Source organism: Westerdykella ornata (genome assembly GCF_010094085.1).
Source record: "Westerdykella ornata strain CBS 379.55 unplaced genomic scaffold EI97scaffold_6, whole genome shotgun sequence".
In the NCBI taxonomy this organism is placed as follows: domain Eukaryota; kingdom Fungi; phylum Ascomycota; class Dothideomycetes; order Pleosporales; family Sporormiaceae; genus Westerdykella; species Westerdykella ornata.
The window spans coordinates 52178-70348 of NW_022986856.1; the positions used below are offsets into that span (position 1 = coordinate 52178).

Sequence of the window (18171 nt, forward strand, 5' to 3'; positions counted from 1 at the left end):
AGGGCAACGTCTTCCCCAACCCTGAGCACTTGTGACGAGAATTCACATTCATTTTCGCTCTGTTACATTTGCGATGGGCGAAACAATGAGAAACATACTTCTTCCCAGCGGTCAACACCCGCGAGAAAGATGCCACATCACACCCCTACCGTAATACAGGAGACACAGCTCAGGAGATATTCTTCCTCACCGGATCTTACTGAATGCCATGTACGGAAACTGATCTCAAAATGCTTTTTTGTGGCCTCCAGCTAGCTCGTATCCGCCTCCTTCAGCGCTTAGGGAGGCGCGTCGCTAAGTGGGGGGCGGACGTACATTTTCAGCCTTGCTCGGTTGCCTTCCATCTTGAAAACCAGCTCGACTTCTCCTCTAACAATTCGGGAAGACTTCAAGGAATGCATGATCATGGTTGACGATCCCTTCGACGACTGGTATAGCAGCCATATCGACGTCGAGGCAGGCGGAGAGTACAAGCCCGGGGAGTTCAACTTCTATGTTATCGACCATGATGCTGGCTCAGAACATCCAGCAAAAGCGATACAGGTTCAGCCAGACGGCGTGGATGCTTGGGTCAACCAGCGTGAAGCAGTTCGTTGTGGATACTGATGCGTTGAATCGTACTGACTTGCTTCAGGCTCCTGCAAAAGTCCCGGGAGTGAACATCCTGTGAGTTGGGTGTGGGTGCAAACTGTTGTGGCACAACTCATGGTCAAATGTCTAGTGTTGCTCAACACGAGAGACTGTTCCATACCGTTGACAAGGAAAGAGATCTATTCACTTATCGCTGGCTGCCTTTCAGTCCCGCCCACTACAAGAGCATAATCACTAAACTACGCCTTCCACAGCAATATTTTCAAGTTCGCACCACTGGCGGTGCCCATGCAGGAGGAGCCGCCTATCGAACCTATAGAGACGAGAAAGGTCGGGTACTACGAACCTGTATGTTTTACCGTGCAACCAGAAATAGACATTTGGCTGATACATGTAGCTCTGATCGTGCGAGCTTCTAGTAGCGATAGAAATAAACATCACGCGCCTGTGACCTTAACACTCTCATGGTCAGCGCCGACTGGCCGTACAACAGGGTATATCAACGGCATATCGCCGTCAGACTTACAATCTTTCGTGAACCTTATCAACTCCTGCACCACCTTTCTCGGCCACCCTCTTACCGTCGCGGAGATATTTCTGCACCTCATCGTCAGAAATTTGAATGAGGTTATACGCCTTCCGGAAGAAGAGAGATACTACGTGGACGAGATACGGACCGGTCTGGCTGAAGCTCAAATAAACCCTTCCAAGACGGGAAACCATGTTGTTTGGGGTTGGAAATTCCAGGATTTTCTTGACTCGACCACGAGAGCTAATATGTTTCTCACGACTTTGGCTTACCTGCAACGACGGTTTCAATTCGCTCACCAAGTCTACGGGCGACTGCTGAATATCTTGGAGGAGTTCGAAACGTATGAATTCGAGAGTCCGAACACGAAGGTTTTACTGGAGCGTGGCGCCAATGAACGTAGGGAAAGACTCACAAACAGGCTCAATGACGTGGAGAACTACCAGCATCAATGCCAATGTATGCAAATGCGAGCAGAGAACATGATCAAAGTGGTAAGGACAACGGCCTCAGGGCGCTAAATCGTACTGATAACAATGCCCAGCTATATACAGTGCTGTCCCAAATCGACAGTCGAACCCAAAGTCGCATGGCCCAAGCCAACCTCGGAATTGCACAAGCAGTGCGGAGTGACAGCATCCCCATCCGAACCATTGCATATGTGAGTCTTGTCTTCCTACCCGGCACCTTCATCGCTTCCATTTTTGGGACGAACTTCTTTGGTTTCGAAGCTCAAACACGCTCCTTGACGGTCGCTGCGTCGTTCTGGAAGTATTGGGCCATAACGATTCCCGTCACTATCTGTGTTCTGCTACTGTGGAATTTCTGGGTCTGGTGGGAGAAGAGATATGTCATTGCGCCGAGGGAGAATGAGTTGGAGCATCCGCTTGGAAGCCCACTTGCCAATGAAACCGGCATCGGCAACATCATTCAAGGGGAGAGGACTCAGGGTCAGGGGGCGAAAGATAGGATTTGAAGAGTTCTCTTATCCGGCAACATCTCGACCGTCATGTGTCTCGCTCGGCGAAAGAGACAACGAACCGCTTCCATCCCCGGAAACCAGCACACATGCTAGCTTCGAGAGTATCCATGGTCGAGAGATATTTGAAACAGGTCAAAATGTCTTTCACGGTCATTCAAGTATCTGCTGCCCTAGTATACGCTCCATTCACCTCATCTATTTCGAGGAACGGCAATTGTGAGGGGTGGTACATGGCTATGTGTGCCATGTCGGCCAATGGCAAGGCTTTCCACGCACGGCTTCCTTTATATGGATAGAGAGACAACGAACACGGCGTCCGCGGTGATAAAAATAAAGGTTGCGCAAGCAATCCTTCCGTGACTGTTAGACCGGATCAGATTCACACGAGTCAAGCTTTGTCCACGAGGTTATCCAATCACACGAGAAATGTACACCGCGCCACGGTAAGGGCCACATCACCTCGTGCGAGTTCTACAATAATGTCCCCATAAGTCATCTCAAATACTTCTACCAGGACTGTTGCGCTACTATTCAACAACATAGTTTAGGTCCCACGTGGGGTGGCCCCGAGTTCGCGTATGCCTCAGAGTGTCTTCCTGCTGAGTGGCAGCTGACAGCTTACCCACACAAACCGGCTTTTGCTCCGTGCTACCTGCTAAACCCTTCTACCCAATTTCTTCAATTGGGATTGCATGATTCACAGCATGCAATTCGTCCTGTGTTTCAAGAACTTTCCGCCTCCTTATGCGGTGGAGTTGTGTTGGTGGCTACTTGTCACTAGACCATGCTCACCGGACTGGAGTAGGAGATGGAATGGCTGCCTTGGGGCAAAATGTATAAGTATAAGACTACATCGGTATAACCCTACACACTTCGTTCGCTCAAATTTTGTTCTTTCTCTCAGCTCCCGTCCTTTATTAGCTTTCTGTTCATTGCATACAACATGAGGGCGTTACAACTAGGAGCGGTATCACTGCTTGCTTCAACTTGCTATGGCTCTCCGCTTCAGCAAGTGGGTGGTGACCTGGTTGAACGCCAGTCACCCGGTCCGGGATCATACTTTGCCATCACCGGTGCTACGGGAGGTGTTCACCCGCGGCTTGAGGTCCGCGATTTGGAGAAGACGGGGCAGATGTGGAATCTATTTCTTCTGGCTATAAAAGGCTTCCAAGAAATGGATCAGAAAGACATCGTTTCTTGGTATCAGATTGCTGGTAAGTATCGTTGCTCACATTCCGAATATATACTGAACCAGATATTAGGTATTCATGGCATGCCCTGGTGAGAATTTCCAGATCACATACCCTCCCTGACACTGACTTTGCTTTTCAGGAAACCGTGGGACGGCGTGACCGGAACGACAGAAGGAAGATCGGAGTCTCAGAGAGGATATTGCCCGCACTTCAACTTGCTCTTTGGAACTTGGCACAGGCCTTACTTGGCACTCTTTGAAGTAACTGAGTCCCGTGGTCTGGATCATCTCTACAGAGCTAATCTCCCTCGTAGCAACAACTTCAAACCGTCGCCAAGCAGATTGCAGACCAGTTCCCCACGGATACAAGGAGCGCGTATCAGGACGCTGCCAACAAACTCCGTGTGCCTTATTGGGACTGGGCGAAAGCGGTACCGGACAGTGAACCTGTTGTGCCGACCGCTCTGTCAAATGATAAAGTACAAGTCACTTTTCCCAACGGCACCACGAGCGAGATTGTCAACCCATTATTCGAGTATCGATTCCATCCGTTGGACAACACAGAGATAAATGCAGATGTAAGCAAACCGACTAGAGCAGTATTCGCAAACGTCGAACTAACCGTTGACAGGGCTGCAGCACCGTCTTCACCCGTGATGGCCCCCGCGGCGGCGACCCGGAAGTCTGCGCCACATCTCCGATGACAATCCGTCGTGGAAAGCCGACCAGCGACCACGTGAGTCTAAACAAGGATCTCCGCCGGATCCTGCCAGGACAGCGAACAAGTCTCTACACAATGCTTTCTAACTGGCAGCACTTCAATACTTTTAGCAACGATGGCACGTGTAGCCAGGTTGGGCCCGTCCTGGGCTCTCTGGAGACGCTGCATAACCCCATTCACACTAACAACTGGCCGGGACATATGAGTCCTCCTGCTGTGTCTGCTTTTGATCCTATGTTTTGGCTTCATCATGCGTATGATTCCACCACCCTTCTTGCCCTGTTCGAATTACTGATCGTCCTTGAAGCAATGTCGATCGTCAGATGGCTCTCCACCAAGCTCTGTACCCCGATACATATATCGAGCCATGTGAAGCGGCCACACCCACGTATACTATCAATGTCGGCGACATTCTGGACAAAGACTCACGTAAGCTGCAAGACTCCCAACAGCAAAGCACTCGTTACTGATTCACACTGTAGCGCTTACGCCTTTCCATAAGAACGCCCAAGGCGATTTCTGGACCAGTGCAAACTCTCGGTATGTTAAGCTACCACTTTCCTAATTATACATTGAAACATTATGTCTAACGATTTATCTAGTAACATCCGCGACATGGGCTACACCTACCCGGAACTCGCCTCCAACCCCTCCAACGCCACCCTCATCGCCAGCATAAAATCCCAATACCAAGACGTCGTCACCCTCAAAACCACCAAAAGTAAACGCGCTGACGCCCCAGTCCCTACAAACGGCACCCTCTACCTCGCTCAAATCACCTTCCCCGTCTTCGGATTCCCGGATGGCAAAGGCTCAAGCCAGCCGTACAACATCCTCACGTTTCTAGGCGAAGTGCCCGAGGATCCGAAGAAGTGGCTCGAGGCGGACTCGTTCGTGGCAATCACCAGTACGATTGGTGGGCGGAAGATGCAAGGGGATCAGAAGGCTACTTTTATGGTTGATTTGGAGGCGGCGTTGGCGAAGAAGGGGAAGAGCGCCGAGGATGAAGGGGTTGTGGAGTTTTTGAAGGGGAATCTGAAGTGGAGGCTTGGTCTGGTGAGTTTTCCTTTCTCTTGGGCTCGAATATTGCGCATGGTGGCTAATGTGATGATTATTATAGGGCGAGTTTGAATTTACGAGGGAGGATATCAAGGGCGTTGAGGTCAAGTTGGTGAGCACGGTGGTGGAGTACTCGAATAGGGAGGATGTGTTTGATCGGCATGTCGGTGGGTATACGGAGTATGGATTGGTTGATGTGTAAGACGACTACATATAGCTCAAGATATTCACGGACTCTTTCCTAGATAAACATAGGTTTTATCAAATTCCACACAAGGGACACGCTGGAGAGATGGAGATTGCACCTGTTTGCACATGATTGCGAGAACGAGCATCGGGGTCCACGGACCGGCTGTGCGGGGATGACGGGTTCCGAGGGGAACGAAACTCGAAGACTTTTTCAAGCTTATAGTAGTAGTACCTTGCATGTTTTTGAAACTGTGCGAGACACCTTAAGGTAGAGTTCCTGGACAGACGATGTTTGCAAATATGCCCAGTTTCTGGACTCGTCTGAAAACATGATAGTGCTCGCTTGCACAGATAAAGATTTGCCAGAGGCCGGTTACAGAGTTGGAAGTCGACAACTGAAACCAGTTATTTTATCATTATGAGGTTTAGGTCTAATCCCAGCGCTTCTACGGGTTGTCGTAACATAAGCCCGTCCTGGCCTCTAAAAGTCATTAGCTTGACCACGGTATCTATCGTACAGACAACGCAAGTCTACTATTACATCAAATTTTCGCAGCCCACTGTAACGGGGAAGGATATGCAGAAAGCCATCCAAAAAACCTGCTTAAAAACCATGATTGTACCGACCAAAATTCCCAATGCACGCCCGTAAATGACATAAGAAATGCAATGAACGTCTCCCACCCTTCAAACGTGGCCACTATATCCCCCAGGCAGCACGATATTCTCCTGGCTCGACCCGGCGCGCGGATCGTACGGCCCTGAACTCGCGGCATCGCTCCTCTCGACCGTATACTCCACCTCCTTGTTGATGCCATTCTGATCGACAACGGCATCCATATCGTACGTTTCGACATGGGTGTTCTGGGTCCCTCTTGACCTATCCGTTTGGGTCGCTGCGGCCGTCAGGTTCTTCATGGAGGCCGGGATCCTCCCTGTCCCGCTCTTGTCCCTGCTGTGATACTTGTATCCCGCGCTCCCCGTTGTACCCCGCGTCCTCTCGCGCTGGGAGCGGCTGATCAGGGCCTTGAGGGCGGGGATCGAGGCGCACCAGATGCCAACGTTGACTTCGATCATGCTCCACAGGTTGATGGGCACGCCGTCGTAGAAGGGGTCTTTGGATTCCGTGTACACGCGGATCGAATGCAGGCGGACGATGGAGGCGATGCAGCTGATGACACCGAGGAGGAAGACTCCAAGCAGGCCGACCTTTTCGCGGCGCGGGCGCTGGATGCTGAGGAGGATAGGAATGGGGAGTGCGATGATCCAGATGTCGGTCACGATGTTGAAGGAGGAGGTAACTGGGAGGCGTTAGAGTTGGCGGATGCGGCGTCGGGAGAGGCGAAACATACAGTAGAAAAATGCGGTGGGATTGACTGTGCACTTTCCCTCTACCGTGCCGACGAAATCCCACAACTTCTTGAGCGGCACACATTGTACCGCGACTACGACGAGGCAGATGACGGTGAAGACGGCCATCAACCAGATGGTGAATTTGCATGCTCGCTCGAAAGTTCTGTGCGACGCTACAAGTGCATGTCAGTCGTGTCTATGCTGAAGTGTTGTTGCCGGCTTACCGAATCGCAGGTACAGAAAGAGGATTGACGCTTTTATGGAAAAGACGATGAAGTAATATGTGAACTGAATCGCAACGGTGGCCTTGATCATGTTCTCCATCTCCGTGAGGCTTAACTTGGCCCCACTGAGGCCCATTCCGTTTTCACGCGCTATCCACAACTCGACAAGGTATATGAGAGTGAAGAACTGAGCTCGTCAGACTAGATCTCCCCATATACCGAAGCAGTGAAAGTACTCACAACGGCGGCTACCATGGCCCAGTCATCTTTGCCCATGTTCCGCAACAGAACAGTGCGAGTGTAACAACGAAGTGCAACAAGGATAACTGGCTCGATTTAGCAGGTACCAGAGCCATGGAGGCCAGTATTACGGACCAGACACAGCGGTGAAGGACGTGGCAACGCTAACGATAGCGGCCTGTTGTGACCGCTCACGCGAGTTGGACGCGAGCGCCATATCGAAGCGTGAATAAGAAAGCAACCCAAGCTTTGGTCAAAATGGATACGAAGATACCGGGAAAGGCGTACGTCTGCGATGATCGATGCCCTCAGGGTCCTTGGGACATCTATATCAGAATTCGATGTCAGGCAAGTCAAGTGCCCGAGCCAAGACCGGGAGACTAATTTGATAAACGCACCAGTGGCACCAGGCACCGCCTCAGCGTAGCGGCAGACTCCTCAATAGTCCGCGGCTACGAGTTGCATCTGGCCATTTTTGGGGTGGTGACTATACAAGTACCGTACTGTCCACGACCGAGTGCCACGGACCTGATAATATGCGAAATGTCTTAGAAAACCGGCGATTATTACAGTTACAGAAGCGAAACTCTATTTTGTCCAGATGGCGCTCTCTTACAAAACGGGTAAGATTTTAAGGTCCATCGGAACGGATGATGGTTGCCAAAACTGTCCCTAGTGACTCGGCATCGGGTTTGTGGCAGGGACATCCAAGCGTACGATCACGGGAAGAGGTTGACTGTTGAGCCAGCGATGATGGGAGCATCAAGTCCGTCAACTGGGGGGAGCTTAGGACTGTAGTGTGTATACAGACGAACGCTACGAAACACATGGCAGAGACCGCGTGAAGGCCCAGAGCGTCGCAGTCGCATCAAACCATGCAGGGCAGATCTGCGGATCCCCCAGTTTGAGCACAATCTATCTTGGTACTGCGAGTTTTCTAGACTGCATTTTGAGTGCAGATGTGAAGCGTTTCAGAGTGACCGCGGTCTTGACCATGTCATCAGCGAATAATGTGGGCCTGCGGAGACTGGTTGAGGGCCTGGAGCTCGATGGAGGCGGCCGGAGGCGATATCTATCGACAATTGCGTCGGAGGACCTATTATTCCGTCTGTACCTTCACACACCGGTCGGCGGTGGGGCACTCAGCCTGACTCGAGACCACGGTAGAACCGAAACCGCCACTTGAGTATCGAATCGTTTGTCGGCTGGTTTCTTCCGACCCTCTGTTCTCTCGTGTGCCGCGGTTCTCCCGTCGTCCAAAAAGGCTTCTTCCAAAACTTCTAGACGGGCCGCCGCGGAGCCGGACGAACCCAGGAGGCCATACGGTGCAGCTGTCGCTTGATGTCGAATAGGTAGCTTTTTGTCACTTGCGCGGCAATTGGGACCTCGGACCCTGCATTCGCTTGAGCATTTCCCAAGAACGTTCAACAAAAGCGATGCAAGCGAACACGGATCGGCTGCGTTTGGCCAGGCTCTCAGTTGCGTGGATGGTAGCTGAATCGTCACTGCTAAGAATCCCATGGCTGCATGACTCATCAAGTTAGGGGAAGACGTGTGGCGTGCCCGACAGCAAGCGGGTGTCGCAAGCGATGGGAGCAAAAAAGATAGTCGTGGGAATCAATAGGGTGCTTATTACAAGTTTGAGAAGCTGTTCAAATCTCCTTGCAAGCAAAGTGCCGAACCAGTGCCCCTGGAGTCCAACCTGTTCCTAGGTTAGCGTCTAGGTAGTCTGCCCATAGGTTGGCCCAACTCGGGTGGTCTACTGAGTATGTATAGTCAGTAAAATGCGTGCCCTGCCAGGTCCGACGAAAAGGTAGTTCCTGCGCTAGGCCTTACGCCCTTTTTCAGTATAGTCGCTTCGTCCACGAACCAGGCGACTGGTGCGTTATTGCGCCTTCGATCCCATGGTCCCAGTACGGTCCGGGAACCACTGCGCTTATCGAACAATGATCGGATGATAATCATTTTAATAAGCTTCCAGCTCCCGTGATAAAACTCTTCGTCTCTTCACCGTCCCGTCGATGAGAGGGCAGCCGGTTTCCGATAGCGTTGTCGGCCGACTTGATCCCGATTTGATCGACGGATCATCACGTAGTCGCTTTCTCCGAACCCAACGTCCCGAGGTCTCCAGCACGCAAGCAGTTGATGGCCGCATACACTTCCCTTCTAACTCACGTACTTTTTGCATTGAACCTGCACATACGTCTCCTTCCCCTTTGCGTCAATGATCAGACCTGTCAGCTGTCCGCCTCGTACGCAGCCCGAATCCAACCCTTTGCTGTACTTTTGAATATTCTTCCCTCGCCGTGCATCATGGCCGTAGATGACGGTTACTCTCCTGGACTTGGGCAGTTTCTTTTGTTTGTGATTCCAGAGCCTCTCCCAAGCAAAGCCTTCGTGCTTCTCGGATGGCACCCCCGTTTTCAAATCGATAGTTCGCATATTCATGCACTGGTAGGGATCTTGATGCTCCAAGGGAACACCCGGTACTAGCCCTGCGTGCACCACAGCAGTTTGGCCGATCCGAGGTAGTTGGCCGATCTCCAGTATGACAGGACGGGAGTTCAACCATGCAAGTTGACTCTTGGACAACTGTTTGGCGAGCTTCTGGCGCTTGCTGTCGCCGGTTGAACCAGATTTCTCCCCAAGGAAATCACTCGCGCGACTCCGCTCTTCATCTACTTCGGGTATGGAAGCCTGCTTTGCTTCCATGTTTCTAAAAGTGCGAAGCAGCTTGTCTTCGTGGTTTCCTCGCACACAAGATGCTCCCAGCTTCTGTGCGAGGGAAACCACACCAGAGGAATCAGGACCTGCACATGTCAGCATTCTGCCAGCCTGCACATAAATAGTCTATCCGACCTTTTGCGATGATGTCGCCAGTGAGGATCAAATGGTCACGGCTTTGGTCGAAGTCCACTTTCTTAAGGAGAGCTTGCAGCTCCTCCAGGCAGCCATGTACGTCGCCAACAAAGATCAACCGCTTGTCCCCCACTGGAAGATGCTTCGGATCCATCTTTTGAAGGTGGATCAGGTCCTTGGACTTTGGTCGCGCATTCGTGCCATACCTCGTGTCAACCAACGCGTCCATATCCCGTATCTCCTGTGTGTATTGGGCATATTTGGGTCCGAAATGGAGCCGCCAGGCAAGCCATACCACGAGCAAAATAGCCAAGTATACCAAGAAATATCTTTGTGTTGTCCGTGGGCCATATGATATTCCTTTCTGCATCATATCCCTCCACGTCGAAAAGATTCGATGGTGGTCGTCTTGGGCGGAGAAGACGCTGTCTTCTTTTGCGAGGTGGACACTACCGCCGTCGGGAGTGGAGGTGTCAAGCGATGACATACCTATCCGGTGATAGGACTTTACTAGGGCGTAAGATCGAACCGTTCAAGGTGGTCGGGAGTGTTGTCGGGGTTAGGGCACCGTCGAAGCCACTTCGATGGAGCGTAAGGAGTTGCTTGTCGATCCTCTCTGCGTAGTATAATGTGACATCATGCTGTAAGCGCGCACCAATGGGTCGTCTTGTCCATCGTGCAAGTGACGGCGATGTCCCTTCATCCTGTCTTGGTTCAGATTGGAAATGTCCCTGCCAAGCAAGCTCACAAGTTGCTGCTGCCCAGGTCATCTAGGCGAAGCTAGTCCCTATATAGCTAGAGCAGCTTGGTGCGTCCAATTTGAGTTTAGCTCCCGTCTTACACCTTCATCATCAGGGTGACCCTACACCCAGCCTATAAACTACCAATACAACACGTAGCAGGTTCTGAACTCACGGATTCTGCTATGGAAACCCACGACAATTCGGAACGTTCGCTGTCTGTCTTGGTTCTTGGAGAGTCCAACACCGGGAAAACATGTTTCACAGACATGGCAAGTCGCTGTCTGGTGCAGGTGCCTAATGTCTGCTCACCTCATGCTATCAGTTCACCACTGCGACCAAATTTGCATATTACGATCCTACGTCGTCTGAAAAGAGGGAAAGGGCTATAGTTGTCGACGGCATCCGCTACTCACTACTTCTGGCAGACTTCAGCACGACTATGCCTGCCGTTGAAGACGGGGATGTCGGCTGGTACCGCAAGTTGTTAAAGACGGCCTATGAGACGTGCCAGGGCGTTGTTCTTCTATTTTCTCTGACCGACAGATCAAGCTTCGACAAGATTACGAAGCAAGATTACTTGTCGATTATATTGGCCCGGAAACGTATCACTGAACCGAGTTTGAGGGTTCCTCATCAACTTCGGTATCCGGCCGGACAGCAAAGGTTCGGTTGCATTCTCGTTGGAAATAAGCTTGACCTTGCAAAAGACGGTAGAGAGGTAGCAAAGGAAGTTGCTCAGGCATGGGCGGACTCCCAGGGCATCGATTACTTCGAATTGGATACCAACAAGCAAGAACCAATAGAGGAAGCCATACGCGCATTGATTAGGTCAATCCAACGGGCTCAAAGATGGGACGCTCAGGATCTGGAGGAAGAGCTTGAGAAGATGAAACAGCAGGCCGCGATTGGCAGTGCGGAAAAGGCTACGCATCCGCTCTCCACCAGAGCAGGACAGTAAAGTCGTATCCGGACTGTCGGGATATTGGCAACTTCCACGGGCGAATCGGCAAACGCACTTCCAGTGTATCTATGCGATTTTGCACTCACCCCCCATTTTCGGCCCGGCAAATTTCATGCATCCTGCAAGCTTTATGGAGTCCGCCGTGGGGTGCGTCGAGCCGGCCCATTGCCGCAATTTAATCCCCCGTTTCTCGTGTTTACCAGCGATGCCCGGGCTGCAATCTCGTCTCCAGAATTTTGATCAGAGCCAAGTCGAGGACAGAAGCTTGACAAGCTTGACTTGACGTCTGTTCGTGTATAGACGGCAGAGCCAAGTCAGTCTGTCGGTGGAAATGTCTGTGTCCTTTAGCAGACCTTATGCATGCACGGTACGGAGTGGAGCTCTGGCGGATTCAGGAAGGAACCATGCTGCTCCGTTTGCATAACAAAGACATGGATGTGCAAGGAGTTCTATCTCCGGTTTTCTAGTTCCTAAATCCGGTTCGACTGGTGTCACAAAGCTTGCAGTTGTCAAGTGGGCAACCACCGGACTCCATAATATGTCCTGCCTATCCACGGTCGTGAGTTACCCACAACCTCCGGAGGCGATCGGGGATAGGTCAGCTGCAGACTCAAACCGGTCGCAATGTGGGCGTACTTCAATGTATTGACCTCATCACTCGCTAGTTCATCTTGGAGAAGTCAGCATCACAAATGGAGGTGGTATGGCAATTTGGACGGGAAGTTCGCCATCCATCGATATCGGTCACTGTGCGCTTCGGATGTTTGATCCGCTGAGTAGGCACCGCGAAAGCTTAGTTTGGTCCGCCAAGGCACTAAGCATCGGTGAAGTGAACCCCCTCACAAGTTCAACACCATCGCCGTCCTCTCTGCTATGTTCCATCTCATCTCACTTGAGAAGACTACGCATAGGCTCCGCTGGTAATGATAGGGTACAATGGACTGTTGCCTTACAACCCGCTGGCCACCGGCAACGGCGATGCTACAACGACCTTGTCAGGCATGGTGCAGCTGAGCGTCACCACCGATACTCTGCGAGGGAGTTGCTATTCCGCACTCTAACATCAACGCGCGGAGATGATGTTTGATGAATCGAACTTTTCCTTTGAGATGAATATGCAAGTAAGTGCGGAACCTATGCATACAATGAGTCGTCACCTAGCACACAGGATCCAACGGGCAGCGAAAGCTCCATGCTTCTTCGTCTATGCGGATCCAGTTGATAGGATAGACGAGGACGTGTCAATCCGAGCCTTGCTTACTGTGTTTTAGCTACCCGGTAGCTCGTGCGAAGTATGCCGGCCATTGCATGTCTGCAACTCCCTCCAAAAACCGGATGAGCTGCCTATGACTGTCCACACCGCCGGCCTCAAAGAGCAAATAGCAGAACAGCAGACGTACCAACGAACTCCCATTGCAGGAGAGCAATATAGCGAACCCGAGACGCCTACAGGGAGTAGGCTTACGTTAGGCTCGCAGAGGATACATTGCACTTACTCCCGCGCATAGGCCGGCTCATCAGAAGAATCCGCGGAGATGCCAAGCGAAGACTCGAATGTCCTGAACAACACGCGCACTGCGTGAGCTGTTCGCATCTCAGATTATTCGGATCAACTTTTTCGGCTGCCAGTGGTTGGGAAGAAGCTAACGCATGGCAATTTATCTCGGTGGCGCTCAATCAGTGCCACAGCTTCCGCCAACGCAAAGTGTTGTGTGGCTGCCATATCGCCCATAATGAATAGCAAGGCCCCACAAAGCCTCTTGTGTGGTCAGCGTCAGTACGGCAAACCGGATCTACTCGGTGTCCCAACTCTGCTTCTCTCGCTGAGCGCGAAGAAAAAGACACCCAGGTGACTGAACTCGTCGGCTCATCCGACGTCGCCGTGGAAGCAATCCACCCTTCCGCCAAACACAAGGAGGGCGGTGCTCACACCCGGAAACAATGAAGACATGCTTTTCCACTGTGGGCAGAATTCCCATGCGTGCGATGTCCGGCAAGAGTGTGTCTGCGTTTTCTTCGGCTCCGTCATCAGCTTCGAATTCCAAACAGGAAGATTGTTTTGCCAGCGGTTCACCGCGGAAATCCTGTCGATATATTTTCTGGCAAGGATAAGATAAGGGAACCAATTTTGGATCTCGACTGATACACTTCCGCATCTGAGGTTGTCGCCAAGAGATAAGCCTATCAGCCCTTCTGGCCCCCCCCACATTCATCCCGCGTTAGCGGATCTCCCTGGTGGATGTATTTTCACCACTGCAACAACGTCTTTACCGCCTCGAAACGGATTATACCGGGCGGCAGTGGCTAAAGGCCCATGCCCTTGGGCACGTCGAGACTTTGTAGGACGGCCAAAGATGATTTGCCTGGGGTTTCAGCCCAAAGCAATATCATGCTTCTCCGCCGCCCTCATTTGGGAATGCTATACGCCTGGGGAGATAAGACACCCCAGTCAGGCCCATACTGTGCACTCACAACCCCCGGGAAGCTATCATATATCTTGGGAATTTAGCGGATCTGCGTCTGGAGCTGCGCCAAAAGCTTGACTTTGCATCACAATCCCATACCGCGGAAGTACCCAACCTGGAGGCATCAATGGGGCTTTTGTTATATAGTGGGCACCATCACGGCCCAAATCATCCATCCCCCAGCACACTCTCCAACCCAGAACCCCTTGTCTTTCAGAGTACCTTTCCCACAGCACGTCCCAACGCATAGAGTACTCGACCATGGGCTTCGAACTGAGGCAGCTGTGGAGCGCACCACACGTCAATCCATACAACAAGAAGGCCACATCCATACCCATCTTCAATCCCTTTGACAAATACGGACGCGTCTTTTTCTTCTCTTATCTGGGTTTCTTCATTGCCTTCTGGTCATGGTACGTTGGAGCTTCTGCAGTTCCTTACTGTATATCGCTGACCCTCATCTAGGTACGCTTTTCCGCCACTGGTATGGTGCCACCTTAAACCGTGACTTTCGATTCTGCTTCTAACAGCCCCTACAGCTAAGCATCACAATCAAGAAGGATCTCCATCTATCTCAGAATGAGGTCGCAAATTCCAACATCGTCTCCCTGGCCGCCACCCTTGTGGTGCGATTCATCGCTGGCCCCTTGTGCGACAGATTTGGGCCTCGTTTGACTTTCGCTGGACTGCTGCTCACTGGCGCTATCCCGACAGCACTCGCCGGCACGGCTCATAACGCAGCAAGTCTGTACGCAATCCGCTTTTTCGTTGGCATTCTAGGTGGCACATTTGTGCCTTGTCAAGTATGGACGACGGGTTTCTTTGACAGGAATATTGTTGGCACCGCAAATGCGCTCGTCGGTGGTTGGGGCAATTCAGGAGGAGGTATCACTTAGTAAGGAGTCCAGAGCGCCGTGTTTCCACCTCATACTGACTGGATACTAGCTTCGCCATGCCGGCTATCTTCGATTCTCTGGTGCACAAGCGTGGCTTGTCGCAGCATGTCGCATGGCGTGTGTCCTTCATGGTCCCGTTCATCCTCATCACGCTTACTGGAATCTGCATTCTCCTCTTCACCGATGACACCCCGACTGGCAGCTGGGCCGAGCGGAATGCAGTTGTCGCTCCTACGCACACGGAAACCATTGTTGCAGCAACCGGAAACTTGAACGACAACCCGTACGACAGTGGCAACGGCTCGGTATCGGAAGACGACGAGAAAAAGACCAGAGTGGAAAAAACGCCTCTTCCCAACAGCGACATCGAAACCGGCGCCGGCGAGGTCCAAATCCTCGACGAGGTGCAGCACGAGGTGATACAAAAGCCCACCAGAAAGGAAGTCATCAAGGTCATCTGCTCATTGCAGACTCTTATGCTCTGCGCTGGCTACTTCTGCTCGTTTGGCGGCGAACTCGCCATCAACTCCATCCTCGGCTCTTATTACCTCAAGAACTTCAAGTACCTGGGGCAGACGCAGTCGGGAAGGTGGGCAGCCATGTTCGGATTGTTGAACGTGGTGAGCAGACCGCTTGGTGGCTTCGTGGGCGACCTCATCTACAAGTGGACCAACCATAACCTGTGGGCGAAGAAGGCTTGGATTCACTTTGTGGGCGTCATGTCCGGCATCTTCCTCGTCGTCATTGGCGTTCTCGACCCCAAGAACCTGGATACCATGATTGGCCTCATCGCTCTCATGGCCATCTTCCTCGAGGCCGGCAACGGCGCCAACTTTGCCCTCGTCCCTCACGTCCACCCTTTCGCCAATGGTAAGTCCATGCTCCTCAAACGGTTCCCGACCTTCAGCGCAATAGCTAACTCTCATCAATAGGTATCATATCCGGCTGCGTCGGCGCCACAGGCAATCTCGGAGGCATCGTCTTCGCCATCATCTTCCGCTACAACGGCATACACTATGCGCGCGTCTTCTGGATCATGGGCATAATGGTGATTGCGCTGAACTTGGCGTTTGTGTGGGTGAGACCGATTCCCAAGGGCCAGATTGGTGGCCGTTGACGGATTCTGGTTCTTGTAATTTCTGCTGTTTGTTTATTTCGGTTGCTTTTCCGGATAGGGTAAAGGCACAAAATATATTAGAGTCTTGATACCGATTTTATTCGTCGGATTTGAATGTGCGATTTGTGATTGGTGCTGCTTTGGCATTGCTAGGTTTGATCGGGGGGGGTTTTGTCAAGATGCTTGATATAGGCAGAGTCGAAGGCGGAATGCATGTTCAGAGCTCGTTATAGGCGCTGAGATGCGTACAGGCGTTGGTTCTAGGTATCAATTACATGGAGTGATTCCTTGGCAGTTAGCTTCCCACTGCCAGATTCTTCCTCTACCCAAATTACTATGGGAACCAACGAACGTCCTCAGAATCGCATCGATTTGCACTGAATCACCTATATACACTGCGCTACAACGTTGAAATCGCTTGCATATTTAAGGAAGACGTAGGATGTTTCTGAATAGAAAATCGGAAATACTAATGGCATGGAGATGGTTCTTCATAGGGCGTGTGGGCCCTACCTACATCGGAGCTGGCTCGGACTTTCTAGCTGGAAATCTATAGTAAGAACTCGACTTTATGATCCACGATCATCTTAATCTGTTCAGAAATACCTAATACTTTCCATCTCATTCTCTGATCCATGTTTAACTCCTTGCTACCCTTTTCAGTCTGCGAGAGCTACTGTGGTATTAAAAATGTCTTTCACTTCTTAAATCTCCAACGTCATTTTGACGATCTACTAACGGCGCTCCTCCGCCACCCATTCCACTATAGGAATATATCATTCTCACCAGAACCAACACATCCACACTCCACGCCTCCCGACTGAATGAGCAGACTCCGCCACCTACTCTCACACCTCCTTCCACCAACCACCACCAAAATGTCCTCCACCACCTCCAGCCGGCCCTCCACCCCCAGCCAACCCCCCAAACTCTCCGACTACCCCAACCTCACCCACGCCCCTCACACCACGCACCCAACGCGCGTCGAACCCCTCACCATCAAAGTCTCCGACGGCCCGGACGGCGCCGTCCCAGCCTTCCTACACCTCCCCATCCCCTCCCCCACCACCTCATCCTCAAAAACAGCAGCCATCCTCCTCTCCGGCGCCGGCGGCGGCGTCACCGGCCCCTCATCCATATACCTCTCGCTGGCGGAGAAACTCGCCTCCTTGCACATCCCCATCCCGACCCTCCGCCTCGACTACCGCTACCCCGCGCGAACAAAGTACTGCGTGCGCGACGTGCTCGCCGCCCTCAACTTCCTGCAATCCACGCATGGGCTTGACCGGTTCGTCCTCGTCGGGTGGTCGTTTGGCGGCGCGCCGGTTTTCACGGCCGCGGCCCAGGATGCAAGAGTCGTCGGGTGTGCGACTGTCGCGAGCCAGACGGCTGAGACGGAGGGGATACGGAGGGTGTCGCCTAGGCCGGTGCTGCTGATGCATGGGACGGGGGATCGCACGTTGAGTCCTGCGTGCTCGGAGCGGTTGTATGCCATGTATGGGGGTGGAGGGAAAGGGGAGCGCGTGTTGAAGCTTTTCGAGGGGGACGATCACGCGTTGACGAGGAATGCGGGCGAGGCGGAGAAGATGCTGGGGGAGTTTGTGATGCGGTGTGCTGGGGTGAGGGAGGAGAGGGCGGATGAGGAGGTGTTGGGGGAGAGGTTGGTCGAGGATGGGGAGAGGGTCGAGTTGATGAGGAGGGGTGGGGATTTGAGGAGGGGGGAGAGCGTGGAGTAGGTGTCGAGAATTCGATATGTACTTGTATATTGATAAGACACTTGTGAAGCTGGCTGCTCTTTTACTGGGACCTAGGTACAGTGGGATATCAAATAAGCTTCCCGTCTAATTTAGGTGCAATTCATGATGATTCCCATCGCTTGTGGTATGCGTATCTTTCAGCACGACGAGCTTATCATACGTACGGCGACCTCATCAGCTTGGGCTTAAGATTGAAACGCAAGGCGACATATCAAATATACACATAGCAGCTTAAGAATATGATTCATGATGGATTCATTAAAAAGGATAGTGACTCCTTCTGAGAATTCATG

General features: G+C 52.0%; 9 protein-coding genes across 9 annotated transcripts; 5 read left to right on the forward strand and 4 right to left on the reverse strand.

Moving 5' to 3' along the window:
• The first annotated feature begins 294 nt into the window (after nucleotides 1-294).
• EI97DRAFT_271051 (uncharacterized protein) lies at nucleotides 295-2445 on the forward strand. The gene is made up of 3 exons (XM_033794278.1): nucleotides 295-939; nucleotides 989-1614; nucleotides 1665-2445. The coding sequence occupies exons 1-3, from the start codon at nucleotides 714-716 to the stop codon at nucleotides 2094-2096; spliced, it is 1284 nt and encodes a 427-aa protein (XP_033655252.1). The 5' UTR covers nucleotides 295-713; the 3' UTR covers nucleotides 2097-2445.
• A 600-nt stretch (nucleotides 2446-3045) lies between these two features.
• EI97DRAFT_456967 (Di-copper centre-containing protein) lies at nucleotides 3046-5276 on the forward strand (the record flags this gene model as incomplete). The annotated part of the gene is made up of 8 exons (XM_033800782.1): nucleotides 3046-3320; nucleotides 3435-3555; nucleotides 3609-3872; nucleotides 3926-4269; nucleotides 4323-4444; nucleotides 4498-4555; nucleotides 4618-5071; nucleotides 5136-5276. The coding sequence occupies 8 exons, from the start codon at nucleotides 3046-3048 to the stop codon at nucleotides 5274-5276; spliced, it is 1779 nt and encodes a 592-aa protein (XP_033655253.1).
• Nucleotides 5277-5932: 656 nt separating this feature from the next.
• EI97DRAFT_271300 (uncharacterized protein) lies at nucleotides 5933-7504 on the reverse strand. Its single transcript, XM_033794280.1, has 5 exons — nucleotides 7216-7504; nucleotides 7081-7166; nucleotides 6841-7027; nucleotides 6616-6789; nucleotides 5933-6564 (listed from the first exon to the last, which is right to left on the reverse strand). Exons 1-5 carry the CDS (start codon nucleotides 7295-7297, stop codon nucleotides 5951-5953), a joined length of 1143 nt encoding a protein of 380 aa, XP_033655254.1. The 5' UTR covers nucleotides 7298-7504; the 3' UTR covers nucleotides 5933-5950.
• Nucleotides 7505-7955: 451 nt separating this feature from the next.
• EI97DRAFT_271342 (uncharacterized protein) lies at nucleotides 7956-8736 on the reverse strand. Its single transcript, XM_033794281.1, has one exon. It carries the CDS (start codon nucleotides 8614-8616, stop codon nucleotides 8197-8199), a length of 420 nt encoding a protein of 139 aa, XP_033655255.1. The 5' UTR covers nucleotides 8617-8736; the 3' UTR covers nucleotides 7956-8196.
• Nucleotides 8737-9246: 510 nt separating this feature from the next.
• EI97DRAFT_374379 (ser/Thr protein phosphatase-like protein family) lies at nucleotides 9247-10426 on the reverse strand (the record flags this gene model as incomplete). Its single annotated transcript, XM_033795450.1, has 2 exons — nucleotides 9247-9890; nucleotides 9940-10426. 2 exons carry the CDS (start codon nucleotides 10424-10426, stop codon nucleotides 9247-9249), a joined length of 1131 nt encoding a protein of 376 aa, XP_033655256.1.
• Nucleotides 10427-10864: 438 nt separating this feature from the next.
• Nucleotides 10865-11640, forward strand: EI97DRAFT_374220 (P-loop containing nucleoside triphosphate hydrolase protein; the record flags this gene model as incomplete). Its single annotated transcript, XM_033795443.1, has 2 exons — nucleotides 10865-10966; nucleotides 11005-11640. The coding sequence occupies 2 exons, from the start codon at nucleotides 10865-10867 to the stop codon at nucleotides 11638-11640; spliced, it is 738 nt and encodes a 245-aa protein (XP_033655257.1).
• A 1383-nt stretch (nucleotides 11641-13023) lies between these two features.
• Nucleotides 13024-13993, reverse strand: EI97DRAFT_271612 (uncharacterized protein). Its single transcript, XM_033794283.1, has 2 exons — nucleotides 13454-13993; nucleotides 13024-13402 (listed from the first exon to the last, which is right to left on the reverse strand). Exons 1-2 carry the CDS (start codon nucleotides 13854-13856, stop codon nucleotides 13317-13319), a joined length of 489 nt encoding a protein of 162 aa, XP_033655258.1. The 5' UTR covers nucleotides 13857-13993; the 3' UTR covers nucleotides 13024-13316.
• Nucleotides 13994-14113: 120 nt separating this feature from the next.
• EI97DRAFT_271564 (nitrate transporter-like protein) lies at nucleotides 14114-16242 on the forward strand. Its single transcript, XM_033794282.1, has 5 exons — nucleotides 14114-14521; nucleotides 14574-14597; nucleotides 14653-15003; nucleotides 15054-15874; nucleotides 15937-16242. Exons 1-5 carry the CDS (start codon nucleotides 14370-14372, stop codon nucleotides 16119-16121), a joined length of 1533 nt encoding a protein of 510 aa, XP_033655259.1. The 5' UTR covers nucleotides 14114-14369; the 3' UTR covers nucleotides 16122-16242.
• A 757-nt stretch (nucleotides 16243-16999) lies between these two features.
• EI97DRAFT_493000 (alpha/beta-hydrolase) lies at nucleotides 17000-17925 on the forward strand (the record flags this gene model as incomplete). Its single annotated transcript, XM_033802346.1, has 1 exon — nucleotides 17000-17925. One exon carries the CDS (start codon nucleotides 17000-17002, stop codon nucleotides 17855-17857), a length of 858 nt encoding a protein of 285 aa, XP_033655260.1. The 3' UTR covers nucleotides 17858-17925.
• Nucleotides 17926-18171: the final 246 nt, after the last annotated feature.